The sequence below is a fragment of the Osmerus mordax genome, chromosome 1 (genome assembly GCF_038355195.1).
Source record: "Osmerus mordax isolate fOsmMor3 chromosome 1, fOsmMor3.pri, whole genome shotgun sequence".
Classification (NCBI taxonomy): domain Eukaryota; kingdom Metazoa; phylum Chordata; class Actinopteri; order Osmeriformes; family Osmeridae; genus Osmerus; species Osmerus mordax.
The window spans coordinates 9,634,454-9,649,527 of NC_090050.1; the positions used below are offsets into that span (position 1 = coordinate 9,634,454).

Consider the following 15,074-nt stretch of genomic DNA (forward strand, 5'->3'; position numbering starts at 1 on the left):
ACCCAAAGTAGGGGGGGGGGGGGGTACAGTACTCCCTATGGTAAATGATTAGGCTATAACATTGTAGTTTAAAGTAAACAGTAACATTAATATTATTTATTGAAATGTTCTGTAATGTACAAATAATATTTTGGTTCTTCCCTTTGGGACTTATTTGGTTTTTCACAATGCATGCTTCATGTTTTGGATACCCGCAATGTTTGGGGCTATCTCGTTGTTATAATCAGTGACCTATGCACTTTTGTAAAGCTCTCGCTTTGGATAAAAGCGACTGCTAAATACATTTAAAAAAATGCCACCCCTTAGATCCGCCACTGTGTAGCGCCTTTAAGATAAACAGACCAGTTTGTCAAGTGATTACCACAAACACACATTAAGTACAAATGGATGTGAGGTAAAGCAAACACACACATGATCTTTATGACCTGCACTACTCTCTTTTTTTCCTCATCTTTCTCTGATGAGATAACCTGCAGGTTATGTTGACCTAGATCCAGTGTGGAATCTATTAACACCAGAACATGGAGAAGGCGGTCTTACAGTTCATCTAGGGAAAATGGCATGTTCCAGTCATGGCTTGTCTAAATGAAAAACGATTCAGCATGTGTAAAATTATTATTTCATAACGTAGCCTACGCTATGGATAATTATTTTAATTCACGAAATACACAGTAACCCTTAGTCACTATTTATTTTATGTTTTTCAACGCACATAGAGGGTTCTTCCATTTATCTCGTAGGACGAGATTCGTTTCTCCATCACACGAGGGCGCAATTAATACGCTTTACAATTTCTGGGAGGATAACAACCTGCAGTGCTCGTCGACAGTTCAACGTGACGATTACTTGGCACTGAATTGGTGTACTTTTATCTTGAAAACATACTGTACATTCCAGTATTACATAATATGTTATTATTGTTGTGAACATAGTGCTTCTATTCCATTTATTACATAGCATTTTCCTAACATTATTTCCTCCCTGTGTAGGATACAATTCCAAATAATTTTCAGTAACAACAGAAGCCTTTATGATGAATGTATTTTCACTAGTTCTCTGTTGCTTGATATTCTCACCTTGACCCATCCCAAGTTTCTAAAAAGCAGATGAGCATGGCGATAGTGTTATAAGATGAATCTGAGGCTGGAATATGCCTCTATGAGTCTTGGTTACTTTCTACATTCGCAACAGATCACAGCGTTCTCCAAGCGGTGAAAGCCTACGAAAACTACCACTGCCTATACAGGCCAATAGGAGGAGGATACTTTATTGTAGCCTACGCCGCGGAGAACGTCAGGTTGGACTGACCAACAGAGATCTTCGAGCCGACTGATAGTGTAGGTTACTGTATGCAGACTTGGAGCAGCAAATTGACTGGGATACATTATATCAGACTGACTTCGTTACCTTCATTTTAAAGCGAGCACACCGCCAGATTGGATTATTATCGGTGGACATCCGACTGTATAGGCCATGATTGATTCCTAGTAATGCGATTTAGTAAAGTTACTTTCTGTTGCCTTTGAGGTAGTCTTTAGTATCCTCAAAAAGGACACCATTTGTGCTATTAACTTTCATGATTCCGACAGGAGACTCTTTACGCGTAGTCCGTTTGAATTTACTGAATTGATTTATTGAACTACGAACACTTTTGCCTCTCGAAGGAGCCAGGAGGGACGTCGTATTGTCAATTCTTTCCTAGCATATTAAACAATAAAAACCAACCATTGCAGGCTTTTTGTGCAAGTCTCCAGGGCGCGCTTTTGGAGCAATGGGTTGCACAGTGAGTGCAGAAGATAAAGCGGCCGCGGAGAGATCAAAGATGATTGATAAAAACCTCCGCGAGGACGGAGAGAAGGCAGCGAGGGAAGTGAAACTGCTCTTACTGGGTATGCTGTTTTTATTTGGTGTATTGGGAAACATTCATGTCTGCGTTGACAAATTACATCTGTTTTCACACAGGCAATGGCAACGGCTTGATAACCTTAACCAGCATTGTAATAAGATATTCAATCCTTGTATTTACCTGGTAAGGCGACTAGTCATGTTATTATCTGTTCCACCGGTTGTTGGTTTCTAGAATATTATGCCCCCCTCAAGCTAAAAGGTGACTGACTGGCTAGTACGAGTCATGGGTAATTACTCAAGTACTACATGCTTAACATCAAGAAAATAATCTATTTATATAATTACCATGGTTTCAATTTATATCATGTCACTGCTTGTCGGACTTTGACTTGTCAGCCATAATTACTGATAACTGCAACATGGTGATTGCAATCAGGAATTGGTTTGATAGAAGCTACTAGTGCTAAATCGGTGTGCTTTACCCCGACCGTGAGAAATCTTATTTGAATGTTAATCATTCAGATCACCTCTCCATTGGTAGACTATATAGACACACTTCTGCTCTGCAGTGCTGAGATCCATCAAACATGCCCTCACACACACACACACACACACACACACACACACACACACACACACACACACACACACACACACACACACACACACACACACACACACACACACACACACACACACACACACACACAAACTCTCTCTCTTTCCTACTCCCTTCTCTCTTAGCTGCTTCAGGATAGAAAGGAGAAATACATTTCTCAGCTGATAAAAGCAGTCATCTGGAGCCAGCTTGCCCAGTTGTTCCTCACGTTTTCCTAGTTCAAACCTGTCCTATGGGTAATCCTTTCCGAATTGGTGTTCCAAGCACATTTCCACTTCTGCTGTGTCACACAGTCAGATTTTTTTTTCTTAGAGTTCAGGAGTTGAATGTATTATTTTGGGCCTGTCGTATGTAAATACAAGTGTAGGGGTTTGATTGTAAGTGTGGGTCTTTGTGTGCGTGGAAGTGCATATGTGTGTCAGAGAGTGAAGACTAAGGAACAGTAACAAAATATTGAACTAATATCACCATCCTATGTCTTTGGTTTCTCACTACTATACAGTCAGAGTTGAAATACATGTCATTTTGAGTTGTGTAATGAAAGCAACCTCCCCAGCGTTGAAAACACATTCCCTTAACTGTAGTGGCTATTATCTCTGTCACCATCACAGTCACTTCTGTGTCAATAAAGAAAGATTTTATTTGGCTCCATAAGAGATGGAGCTGCCCCCCCCCCCCCCTCTCCCCTGCCCCCCTCCCCCAGCGACAGGGCTGCTGGGTGGGCAGTGAGAGCTGCTCTGTGTGACGGCTCATTCTCACCGTGAGAGGACAGATGTGACAGCTTCTCACTGAGCAAGCAGAGCAACAGTGACAGAGAACTAATTCAGCAAAATACCACACCTTCCCTTTGGGAATAATGCGGAAAAAGTCACATTTGACCTAGAAAATAAAGAGTATGAGAACCAGAAATAGGATTATGAACAAGGAAAGAATGTGAGAAGTAGCAGTCAGATATTTCAGAATGGAAATTGTCATTTTTTGTGAATATCAGTGCATGGCCCTACCAACAGCTCAAATTGAGTATCAACTAATTGATACTCTATATTTCTTTTTTTGTATCTGTACTCTAGTTGTGTTTTTCCTGCTCCTACGAAGCATGGAGTTCTAGAATCTGGTTAATCCAATTCTTATCAAATAAAGGACAGGGAAGCTAAGTGCAGGGGAAAGCAGTTAACCATGAACCTGGTCTCTCACGGTTAGTGGACTTGGATTAATTCAATGTAAGTAATGTGTTCTTACAAAGGTACAAATGCACTTACAAAGGTGCAAATGCACTTTTTCTTTTTCTTAGAAGGGACAGATAGAACATTCTCTTTCTGTGGTTTCTGGCTAACATCCTGTTCTTGTTATCAATGTCTAACTTTCTAGTTGAACATACCCTTAATTTTTAAGATTAAAAAAGGATTATGAGTTTAGAATCATCTGAAGCTCCTGAACATACCCAAGGCTTGCCTAGGTTTTTCATTGTTAAGAATAGTAATATAAGTCTGACAAATGTTTAAAAAATCGAAAAGAAAATGCAGATTTTGGATTAAGATTATTTCGAGTTTTCCTTAGGTTTAGTCGAGGACTTGCAGAGTGGATTGTGTAGGTGGGAAGAAGTTTAAATGTGCTAGCAAAGAAAGAGCCAGACCACTTAACGAGTTTACCAAAAGACTCAAGCCACTTATGCATGAATTGGAGATGTCAATCCTTTTAATTGGACTGGCTGCCTCTGACCCAGGGTTGGGTTGCCTGAGCTACAAGGTGTGAAAGTTCCCCAGAGTCTGAGTCACAATGGCATGCCAACAGTTTAGCCCAAAATACAGATAGGTATATATTCTGAAGTGAAACCTAGAAGAGCCAGTGTTTTGAGCTCACACACGGTTTTACAAACGGTTTAGAATAGGGAGATTGAGCTTGAGGAGGTTGAGCTCTCTGCAACTGCTACAGGCATTGTATGAAGAGCAGCATGAATAGGTAATCATGTGTACTATGAACTATAAGGTTATTTGCCAGAACTATGGTTGACTATGGCTTCTGAGTAGGGGACAGTTTACACAGGTAGGTTATGTGATCGGTATCAGTGTTTACACACCAAATAGTTTCCTGTCGGAAAATAACTGTCTGCCTCTCCCACACCTGAATCTTGTCATAGAAAGGATGGGTATGAACACAGGTCTCGGATATACTTTAGACCTAAGCCAGTTTGGACAGATATCTTCCATCTGGGACAGTGTCAGTTGTTTCTATGTTCAGTAGGGCTGGGCGATATATAAAAAAAAGATATATCTCAATATTGAAAATTTTTACGATATTCGATATATATCTCGATATGTTTGCATTTGCATTTAAATAATAAAAAACCATGATTTTCTTTTGCCACCATTAAAAAACAACAAAAACAATTTAGATGGGATTCAGGTGGCTGAGTGGTGAGGGAGTCGGGCTAGTAATCAGAAGGTTGCCAGTTCGATTACCGGCCATGCCAAATGGCGTTGTGTCCATGGGCAAGGCACTTCACCCTACTTGCCTCGGGGGGAATGTCCCTGTACTTACTGTAAGTCGCTCTGGATAAGAGCGTCTGCTAAATAACTAAATGTAAATGTAGATAGAACAGCTATTGTTACAAAGTACAAAATGTGCAAATTTAAGCAGTTGCCATAACATGTTACTTGCAACTTAACAAAATGGACCTTACATGGAACAATTCACGCAGAGGTCCCTATGTGACAGGACAAAAAGAGAGCAAAAGAGAGTGCCTTTGCGTGTGCAATTATCAGTTTGTGCATGTGCACAGACAGTGTCTGTGTGTGTGTGTTTGTGTGTGTCTGTGTGTGTGTGTGTGAACAGCCAGACGGTGATCTTAAAACACAAGCAACACAAGGACCAGCATTAAAAAAAAATATATATTCGATATTCACAATATTTTCACAATTGACATCTTCGTCAAAATTATTGCGATATTATCGCTAATATTCGATATATCGCCCAGCCCTAATGTAAAGTACTATGTTTGTGTTTGGGGGAGAACATTTAGATTCTTCAGAAATCGGTAGCGGTGCCACGAAAGGTCAGCCCTGGCGGGCCCACTTCTGCTGACTTCAGAATGACACGTCTGAGAGCTGGAGGTTGGAAATAGTTGTGATGTTAAGAACACACTTCCTCAATATCAAGATATACACACTTAAACACACACGCACACCCACACAAAGACACACACGCCATTACCTCTGGGACATTGTGTCTGCAGCACCACATTGGAGTAGGCCCTAGCTGTGCTGTGACATCGATGCAACAGCCGTTGATGTCATGTTAATCTCATCTCTTCTCTCTGCTCCTTCTAAACAACTAACCAACCACACATTTAGAGGCTATTTTGAGAATAGGCTTCTTTATTATACCGAAGGAAGTTTGTCTGGGACCTTTATGTGGTGAGACAGCTGGTGAGGGATCGTTTTTTTGGAGAGTCAATCCAGGTCACTCTTTTTTTCAACATGGATAGTGTACAGACTGCAGATCAAGTAGTTGCAGGTTCAAATCCTTGTAGTGGAGGTTGCTTTGGAAGAAAGCACCTGCTAAATGAATGCGTGACATCCCAGGGCCGGAGTGGGGCCACCTTTCAGCCCGGGAGTTTCAGGCCCAAGACCGGACCACTTTTCTTTGTATACCAAACAGGGCCGGATGCAGCCTGCTTTGGCTGGGGGTGCAGTGAACTTTTCTGGGGGGTATCATGATTACAGAAAGGGATCGTATTTTTTATATTGATACAATTTTTGCTTAACGATCCGAGTGTTAATCAGGCACGGAGCCAGACGTTGTAAACATTCGGGGCTTAGCCCATTCGGGGCTTAGCCCTAGGACGTATGGGTTTGATGCAAGATAGGGACTTCCACAGTTAATGCGAGCGAAAAATGCTGGCCATTATTTGAGCGTAAAATAGTTTTTTGAGCTTTATGTAAAATAAACATAGACATTTTTCAATTGGTAAAACCTTGTCTAATGATGCCATCACTCCGGCCCTGCTCCCATCCATCCTCCCTGACACGTATCGTTAAGGTAGGGCCACCCGGTCCAGCTATCGGTAACGGGCTATGGACCCAACCAACTCTATTTGGGAGGGGAGAACTCCCTCACATGGTACAACCCATGCAGAGGCTGCGGTGTCAGAATGCGGAACGTGTGTAGCCTACTTTAAGAGAAGATAGACTAACGTGACAAATGTCAAAAAAAAAAGAATCCTCGACCGGCCCAAAAGTGAAGCGGCCCACCAGCCCAAAAGTGAAGCGGCCCACCGGGAACTCTCCCGATTCTCCCGATTATCCACTCCAGGCCTGCAGACAGCTGCGCTGCCTTCGTCTCCATCACACATGTACAGCAGAACCCAGTCTGTCTCTTCTACAGTAGGATGGCTAGGTGGTGGACCTACTTGTCAGCTGACGAACATGCTCTAATAAGTGATCATCGTACTTGAGTCCTGAGCAGACTCCAGTCCGGAAAGTTTGTGGGCCATCTGCTGCCACATCTTTTATAGCTTCCTCGAACGTGGGTGTTTTTACTGTGTGTGTGTGTATTTGGTGTGTGTGTATGTATTTGGGGTGTGTGTCAGTGTGTGCAAGTACGTGGTTGCAGGATACCATGAGTCATGCGAAGTCTAACTACTGCCTGTGACAGGCTTGTTGTTTATGACTCTTTGTGGGTGTGAGGTTTGGATGGTGTTGGAGAGAGAGAGGGAGAGTCAAAGTAAACCTTAGGAGTTTTGTACTGATTACAGTTTGTGGTTGAGGATGGCTGTGCGACCATGTTTTCCCCCAAGGCGATCTCCTCTCATCCATGCTCTGGGCCTCCAGGCCTGGTGGAAGCTCCGTTTGCAGTGGGGAGACGGGGATCAGAGCTCCAGACATCGGCTCTGCTTCAGACTGCTTCATCGTCTAGTGTGGCGACAGAGCACAGCTGTGACCTCAGTCACATGGATGGATGTCAGAGCAACACTGATTGGTAGTTTGGAAGCTGCAGTCGTTGTAGTCTCTCACGGTGCTTGTTTGCATGGGTCTGGCCAAGTAAAAACGGGTCAATTTTCGTCTCAATGCAGGGGACCTGTGTAGGTTGAGCTGGAGATGACAGTCGGCTCTGGTTAGGTCAAACAACACATTTCGACACGGCACTGAGGACCTTACCCCGAGCCTTGACTGTGTGCCTTCCGTTCCAGAGAGGAAGCCACCTAATGCTGACTGGAAGTCTTTTCTGGAAGCCTTTGTGTGGAAACTATCGTTTGGTTGTGCACAGCAGTATCTCCAGACTGTGTAAGCAGCCTTGTATCTGCATCGTCAGCAGAGATAGACAGGGAGAGGACCCCAGGGACCACAGTCAGGTAGCAGGGGCCACGCGGAAGTCCTGCATAGAACATCATTTAGATGTGGAGAGGCAACCAGAGAACACAGTGACTTTAAAACACAAGTCTCATTAGAGCAGTTTGATGTATTCAGCCTTCATTCATATATGTCTGAGGCACTGCCCAGGATAAAGGTCTGGGCAGAGAGGAGTTCATTATTTAGGAAGTTTCTCTCTCTCCTCTGTATTTTTTATGAGTCAAGAGTACTTGACTTCAGGCGTTAGTTAGAAGATATTAAAACTGGCTGCGGAGAGACTGATCCGATTTGAAGGCTGCAAAATGAAGAGAGAAGCAACCATCAACCAAGCCCAGGCTAGGCACAGATCCGGAGGTGTTTGTGAGGCTGAAGAGCTGGCTGCATGTGAATGGGACTCTGTGCACATGTGTGTGGAGGAGGGGTTGGACTGGGGGCATTTCTTCCAGCCATGATTCACGGTGACAGAGTTCCAGGGCTGTTAAGGAGCCGTTTCTACTCTCTCCGGACCATTAACAATCCCGCCAACCCCTGCAGTGCAAGTAAAGGCCACCCTGTTAAGACCTTATAAACGAAGCAGGGCTGTCTTTTGAAGTGCCCGAAAATGAATTTCCAGCCAAGCCGATTATTACAGCTGTAGGGAGGTCTCGGGTCACAAACCCCTTGGTCTATGATTGTTCAGCACCGCAGCAGCAGCGGCCGTGCCAGCCACAGCTGCTATCTACTGGACCTCGGCCCTGCCTGTGCCGACGGAGAGACACGAGTTTGTTTCTGTGTGGGATGTGTTTGCAGGACTCATCTCGGCTAGACGATCATGATGTCATCCAGACTGAGTCAGGTGGTGGTGAGCACCAGGTACCTCACCATCCTAGCTCCCTGTGCGGTTCCAACTCAGCTGGAGAAACCGGCATCTGGTCACCCCCCCCCCCCCTCTTTTCTCGTCTCCACCTCTCCCTCTCTCGCACCATGACATCCAACCGATGTCACATAATCACATCTGAAGTCAAGGTCTCCAATGTGTGATTGGATCTGTTCAGTGACAGCAGAACAATGACAGTGCAATCCCTCCGTGATTGGATCATTGTAGTCACCCTGCTCTGACGTCAACAGTCCTCGTCCATCTCCCAAACACAGTAGTAATCTGCTTGCTCCAAATCAGAAAGAATATTTTATTAATTTAACGATTGAGACGGATTGAAGGAGAGACCAGAATCCCATTAACTAGGCTTCACCTCGAGATAATTGTCTTATTTCCAGATGGATTGAGATATCACATTTAGTCTGTGAAAGCCGGAGAATAACGTGGTCAGACTGTAGAGTCTCTCTTTGGACGTTGTTTGTAGCAGCTCCACAGTTATATACTGTAAAGGCCCTGAGATCTTATTAATGATTAATTAAGAGGAATCCAGCCGTCTCAAATGTGTGATTAGCTACTGAAGGACTCTGATGTTTCCAGTTCTTCTCCAGTGCAGGGTGCTCTACTGTATGTGTCTAGGAACTAGGATACACACTGTTTTTAGTTTGGCACCAAATCATCTCACCTCACATACCCTAAAATGAAGGGGCAAAACCGTCCAGTTTGCCCCCTCCCAGAGGGTGTCTTTATATAGAACCATGACGGTTGTGCTATAGTTCTCAGGTCTTGATGAAGCTAACAGTACATGCTAAGACTAGTTACCTCTGTTGTTTGTCCCATAACAGCACTCCCACCTACTGTAATCCCCGTTTTTCTCTTACAGCAATCTGGTTCTCCTGTGTGGCTCTGCCTCAAAGTGAAAATCTGCCACTGGAGAGATTTCACTACTGCAGCGATCAGCGCTGCCCTGCTTTTCATAGCAGCCGCTTCAGTTCTCCATTCTGAAATCGACAGATGGAATACGTTCCCTCGTTTTATAACTCGGTCCTCCCAAAGCCTAAGATTCTTCGGTCGCGGCCGTTGTAGTCCGTGAGAAGTCTGATCATTCAGCCTTCACAGATCATGTTAACTGCCACCGTTTGACACAGTGCAAACACCCACTGTAGATCATGGTGTCGCATGAGTTGTCGATTGTGGACATAAGTAAGTTATGGCGGTCATGCTCATGCAGATTATCGCACAGGACTGAATCTAGTGGTTGTAAATGATGTGTAGCACCAGTCGCCAGTGTCGTCGTGTAGAACTTTACACGGGCGTGTGTTGGAGGTGGTTGGCTTGCTCCACCCCTGTGTGTCTGGAGAGAAGGGGGTCGAGACGGGCCGAGACATGAAGGTATCTCATCTGTTCCGAGGTCTATCAAACCTCATATCGATCGTTCGTAAGTGATAGTTTATTGACCTTTCATTACCAGCACATACTTCACACTGCCTGGAAGGCCCAGCCTAATGATCAGACGTCTGCTCTGCCTCTAGTGGTGTTGCTGCCACCACATCAGGAGTTCCGGAACGTTCCGTCCGCTGTTACAGTCGCTTCCACTGATGCCGGGGCTGTGGCCTTGTCAGATCCAGTCCCCGAGGAGGGAGACTGCGGGAAGACAAGTCATTGATGTGCCGAGCCTGTTGTTCTTATCAGTCTTCCTTTCAAGAAGCTTCCCTCTGGGGGGCAGGGTTCTGAGTAGCAGACACACAAACACAGCTCCCCACAGTGACAGAGAGGCCATGCCTAATAGATCAGTAGAGAGGAGAAAAAAACAGGAGGAACGGTGTGTTTACACAGATTTATGATGCTGGTGGTGCAGACAGAGGCCCCCTGTTCCCAGAAAGCACAGTGACCTTCCAGGCACACACTGTTTCATCACTGTTTCATCACTGTTTTTCTCCAGGGACCTGTTGTTGCATCTTTATCTAGTGGGATTGGAAAGGCTATTACTCTCCAGGCCTTTTGTATGATTGTGTGTGTGTGTGTGTGTATTTGTCTATCGGTGGGGGTGTGGATGGGTATGGGTGCGCGTACGTGAGTGTGTGTCCACGTCCTTCCCTTTGTATAAGTAGAGAGCATCGTGGGGGTGTGGTAGCCATGGATACCAGCCGGAGTGTGTGGTGTTTCTAGGCCGGCGTGGTGCATGCTGCTGCTGTGTGTGACTGGGAGGATGTTCAGGATAAGCACACTGAACCCCCCCCCCCCCCCCCCCCCCACCGCCTCTTCCCTCACACACGCACACACCCTGCCCCCCACCCGTCCTCCCGTCTCCACCAGATCACACACGCCACCACTCGCCTGAGGTCGCCATGCAGCCAGAGTCAGTCAGTCAGGTTAGACCATGGGATACTGGCTCCTGTCTCGGTGTTCCTCGGAAGGCTTGGTGATGGTGGCGAGGGTGCTCCAGTTCCTGCTGTGGTGCTCAGCTGGGCGAACATACCTCCCACAGCAGGAGAGTCGGATGTGGTCAAAGGATTCAAGGATGCCAACATGAGCCCCTGCTGTTGCTGACCTGTTTGCTTCCAGCAGAAACTCGCTGCAGGACCCCGGAGCCTCTTGTTGTTCCATCGTCCGCACTCCCCGCCCTGATGGCTGTTCAAAAAAACTCCTTGCTGTCTAATAATACACTCTCAGCAGAACGCCCTCACACACACACACAATCTCATACACAAACGCACACCCCGCCTCAACATATATGCATCATCAGCACAGTGCCGACGCACTACACTTACTCGCGTGTAATCACCGACCACAAGAACCAAGGGAGCTGTGCCTCTTGAATGACATCACTTCCTATAAGACGCTCTTCTTATGCTCTGTCTTGCATCTGCAGATGTCTGTTCCACAATTCGAAATGATTCCGCTATCAAGAATAGCTCTGGTCTAGCAGTATGTAGTAAAGTGTAATGACTGTGGTGAACATCACAGGCTCACGCTATCAAGCTCTTTCACACTCGAACATTCAGCATATCCTGGGCTGGTTGTCACAGATACACACTGAATAATGCTCTCTCACTGCACAGAGGAACCAAGCTGCTATTTCAGGCATTTGGCCTTTCAAAAACAGTGCCTACCTTTAAGTGGAATGCACTTTACAATCAGCTCCACCATGCAATTACTCTGTAGTGTGTTTAACAGCAATCCATTAGCTGTAATGGTAAAGGATTTCTGTACTCCCGCCCTGTCTATGTTGGACGTTCTGAAGAGTCAATTCATGTATTTGTTTCATAATTGCTGGGTTCGGCTTCTTGAACAGCAGATGAATGAAAGGGTCATGTAAAGCCTGGCTCTCCCTCTCGTCCGTTGCATTTTCCCAAACAACCCTTAAATAACCTTAAATAAAAACCCACTCTCTAACCAGGCACTATAGTATCTAACATAGTCAACTCTCCTAGCACCTCTCAGCTCCTTCGGTCTTTTCAAATGTTTTGAAACGATTTGTCATGTCAACAGCTGTAGATCTCTGGACCTGTGTGTGTGTGTGTGTGCGTGTTTGTTTGTGAGTGGTTGTGCTGTAAGTGTAGGTCTGGGGGTAGACAGGCAGCTGCCTGGAATAGTTGTGCTGTTGGCCAGACGGCCAGGGAGGCAGGGATGAAGGCAGCCTAGGGATGTGTGTGTGAATCACTTTCCTAAGGCAAACAGGGGTAGAGAGTTGAGGGTGGAAGAGAGAGAGAGAGAGTTCTGCCCTGATCTTCTTCACTCTACAATGAGCCAGTCGCAGATCTTTTTCGGCGCCACTTTCCCTCCCAATCCACTCTCTAGCTCTTGTGAGCTTCTCTATCCAACTTTGATATGAGGACATCCAATTGCATACCCTTGGTTGCCAGGTTTGGTATGCCAGGTTTTCAGTAGGAGCAGATCTCGGCGGTGGGGGAACTGCTTCCCCTCCATTGTCCTGCCCTCCCCAGCGCTGTCTGGCAGGCAGCTGTGCACCACATGCCAAGAGGATAAGAGGAGGAGGAGGGCACGCAGAAATAAATAGGGTGTTTCTGTCAAGGTCACCTCCATGACGAATCACTTCAGATTGAATGTGAAATTATGAAGAGATGGAGGGACAGTACGTGTTCAATCCCCCTCATCGCTCTCTCTCCCACCCATCCTCCCTCTCCCCTCCCCATCCCTCTCTCTCTCCCCCCTCTATCAATCTCTGTCTCCCGCCCCCCAAACAACACTGTGTGACGGCTGCAAAAGGTGAAGTCCTCGTCTCATAGATGGTCACTTCAGAGAGATCCCCCGTCAACAACACACAGCTTGTTTGCTGAATCCACCACAGAGGACCGGGACTGTGTTTCCCACTCGCACCTGTATCGACGGATGGATGTCCAAATCAACCAATAGACAGTCATGCCCTCCCAAATCTCGAAATGTAAAAATACTTGCCATCTCAACTGATTACGAAGCAGCCTTTCAGTCCTGCGTGCGAGTAAGCACGCGCACGTGCGCGTCTCTATGAGTTTGTGGTGGTCTGTGTGAGTCTTCGGCAGAGCTCCTCCCGTCTGCTCTCCAGGTGGCTGTGAGCCCTGGATGCAGGTGGTGGTGGTATTTCAGTTTCGGATGACCCCCCCCCCCCCCCCCCCCCCCCCCGGGGCGTTTTCCAGCCACACCCTCCCCCTCTGCCTCCTCGCTGTGGAGGCATGAGCCGATCAGACACAGAGACGCATCGCTCAGCCACTGTCATAATGGCTCCTGTTGCACCATCAGCAGCTACTTGACTCTGAGTGGGTTGAGAGCCCCTAATTGCCAATGAGGCATATGGTTAATTTATCACGGTGCCAGGGGAACTGTGGAGAGAAATGCAGGATTTAGTGTGGCTGCGATGGAGGACGGGGGTTTGGGGAGCAGGAGAGAGAGAGAGTAATCAGTAGGGGAGAGAGCGAGAGAGAGCGAGAGAGAGAGAGTAATCAGTAGGGGAGATAGAGAGAGAGAGTAGGGGAGATAGAGAGAGAGAGAGAGAAGTAATCAGTAGGGGAGATAGAGATAGAGAGAGAGAGAGAGAGAGAGAGAGAGAGAGAGAGAGAGAGAGAGAGAGAGAGAGAGAGAGAGAGAGAGAGAGAAAGAGAGAGAGACAGTGTTGTCGCTGGTATTTCCGAGAGGCCTTTCCCTGTCTGACCACTGTCTGGTGACAGTGGTCTGGTCTCACAGCGTGTGACAGCGCCGGGCCTGCTCTCACGGCCGTGGAGGAAGGGATCGGCAGACGTCTGACTTGACAACTACGCCATGTCTCACGCTGGCATGTACAGGAGCTCGGTGACACCGGGCCTCCTCTGCGCCCCCTGGTCTTCTCCTGGAGTCCCAGTCGGCGCAGACCGCTCACCGTTTCAAGGAGGATGTGGGCTCCAGCCATGCGCTAGCTGCAGACCCATCTGGGAGCCATACGAGGCGGATCAGACGGGGGTGGGGGGTGGGGGGTGGGGGGAGAGAGATAAGCAGTGAATCCAATGAAAAATTTGCCCAGATCTTCCATCTCTAAAGCCTTTTGGGGTAATTATTAAACAGATGTCTTTTTCCTGGGGCGACGTGAATTCATTATGTAACGCTTGCAAGCTCGCTGACATACATACATAAAAACCGCTCATTATGGGCAATGGTATTCTGTTTATATTTGTTTATAACCGTGTATTTAAGAAAGAAACCTTCCCGGCTGTTATGAGAGGCAAAACTCTCAGCTACACAGTCTGATACTCGACCATGGTTTCTGAGCTGCCGAATCGCTGCTTAGTTTAGATCCGTGTCTGTATCATCACGCTCCAACAAACAGGGCTGAATTCGCCGCATTTAAAGGACATATCCGGACATGCTTTCTTTGCTTGGCTCACACTGTGACCCTCCACTGTCATTGAGGGACATCTGTCGCTCCGCTCCTCAGAACCTCAAGGATGTCTGTGTCGGTCCAGAACCGTAGACGGTGGACATGTTGGAGGGTTTGGCAGGCACAATTCCTCAGTAAAATGTTGCAATGCCATTCACATGCTTTTGGGAAATGTTTGCTCATTGCGGAATAGGATAAAAGGGCAACCGTTTGAAAAGCAAATGTCTTTTGTGACACAATTTCCCTCAAACTATTCCAAAGCAAATATGACCTCATAGATCTATTGGAAACTGTAGATATCTGCCCAAAATGTATTTCCCCATGTTTTGAAACCCTGTGTAGGAGGACAGACATGGTAACCAGAGGGCTGATGTCGGGCCCCTGGTGAAACAGACCACTGCTGCTCTGTCATTATCCCGTGCTTCTATATCTGGATCAATTCCACAGCTGCATCCGCCTGCCCGGATACAGAACACTGAAGAACACGTACCGTACGACTTAACGTGCTTAAGAAGCTGTGAAATACCATTGTGTACACTTTACCTGTGAACGCCAGCC

The 15,074-nt window shown here is 46.5% G+C and overlaps 1 protein-coding gene across 2 annotated transcripts in view; it reads left to right on the forward strand.

The window, feature by feature from the left end:
- Window positions 1–1,402: 1,402 nt before the first annotated feature.
- The window catches only part of gnai2b (guanine nucleotide binding protein (G protein), alpha inhibiting activity polypeptide 2b), a 31,102-nt gene continuing 17,430 nt past the window's right edge, over window positions 1,403–15,074 (forward strand). For both annotated transcript variants that reach the window (XM_067258780.1, XM_067258811.1), the window contains exon 1: window positions 1,403–1,889. In XM_067258780.1, the coding sequence (XP_067114881.1) occupies window positions 1,772–1,889 (118 nt within the window). In that variant the 5' untranslated portion in view covers window positions 1,403–1,771. The remainder of the gene's footprint in view (window positions 1,890–15,074) is intronic.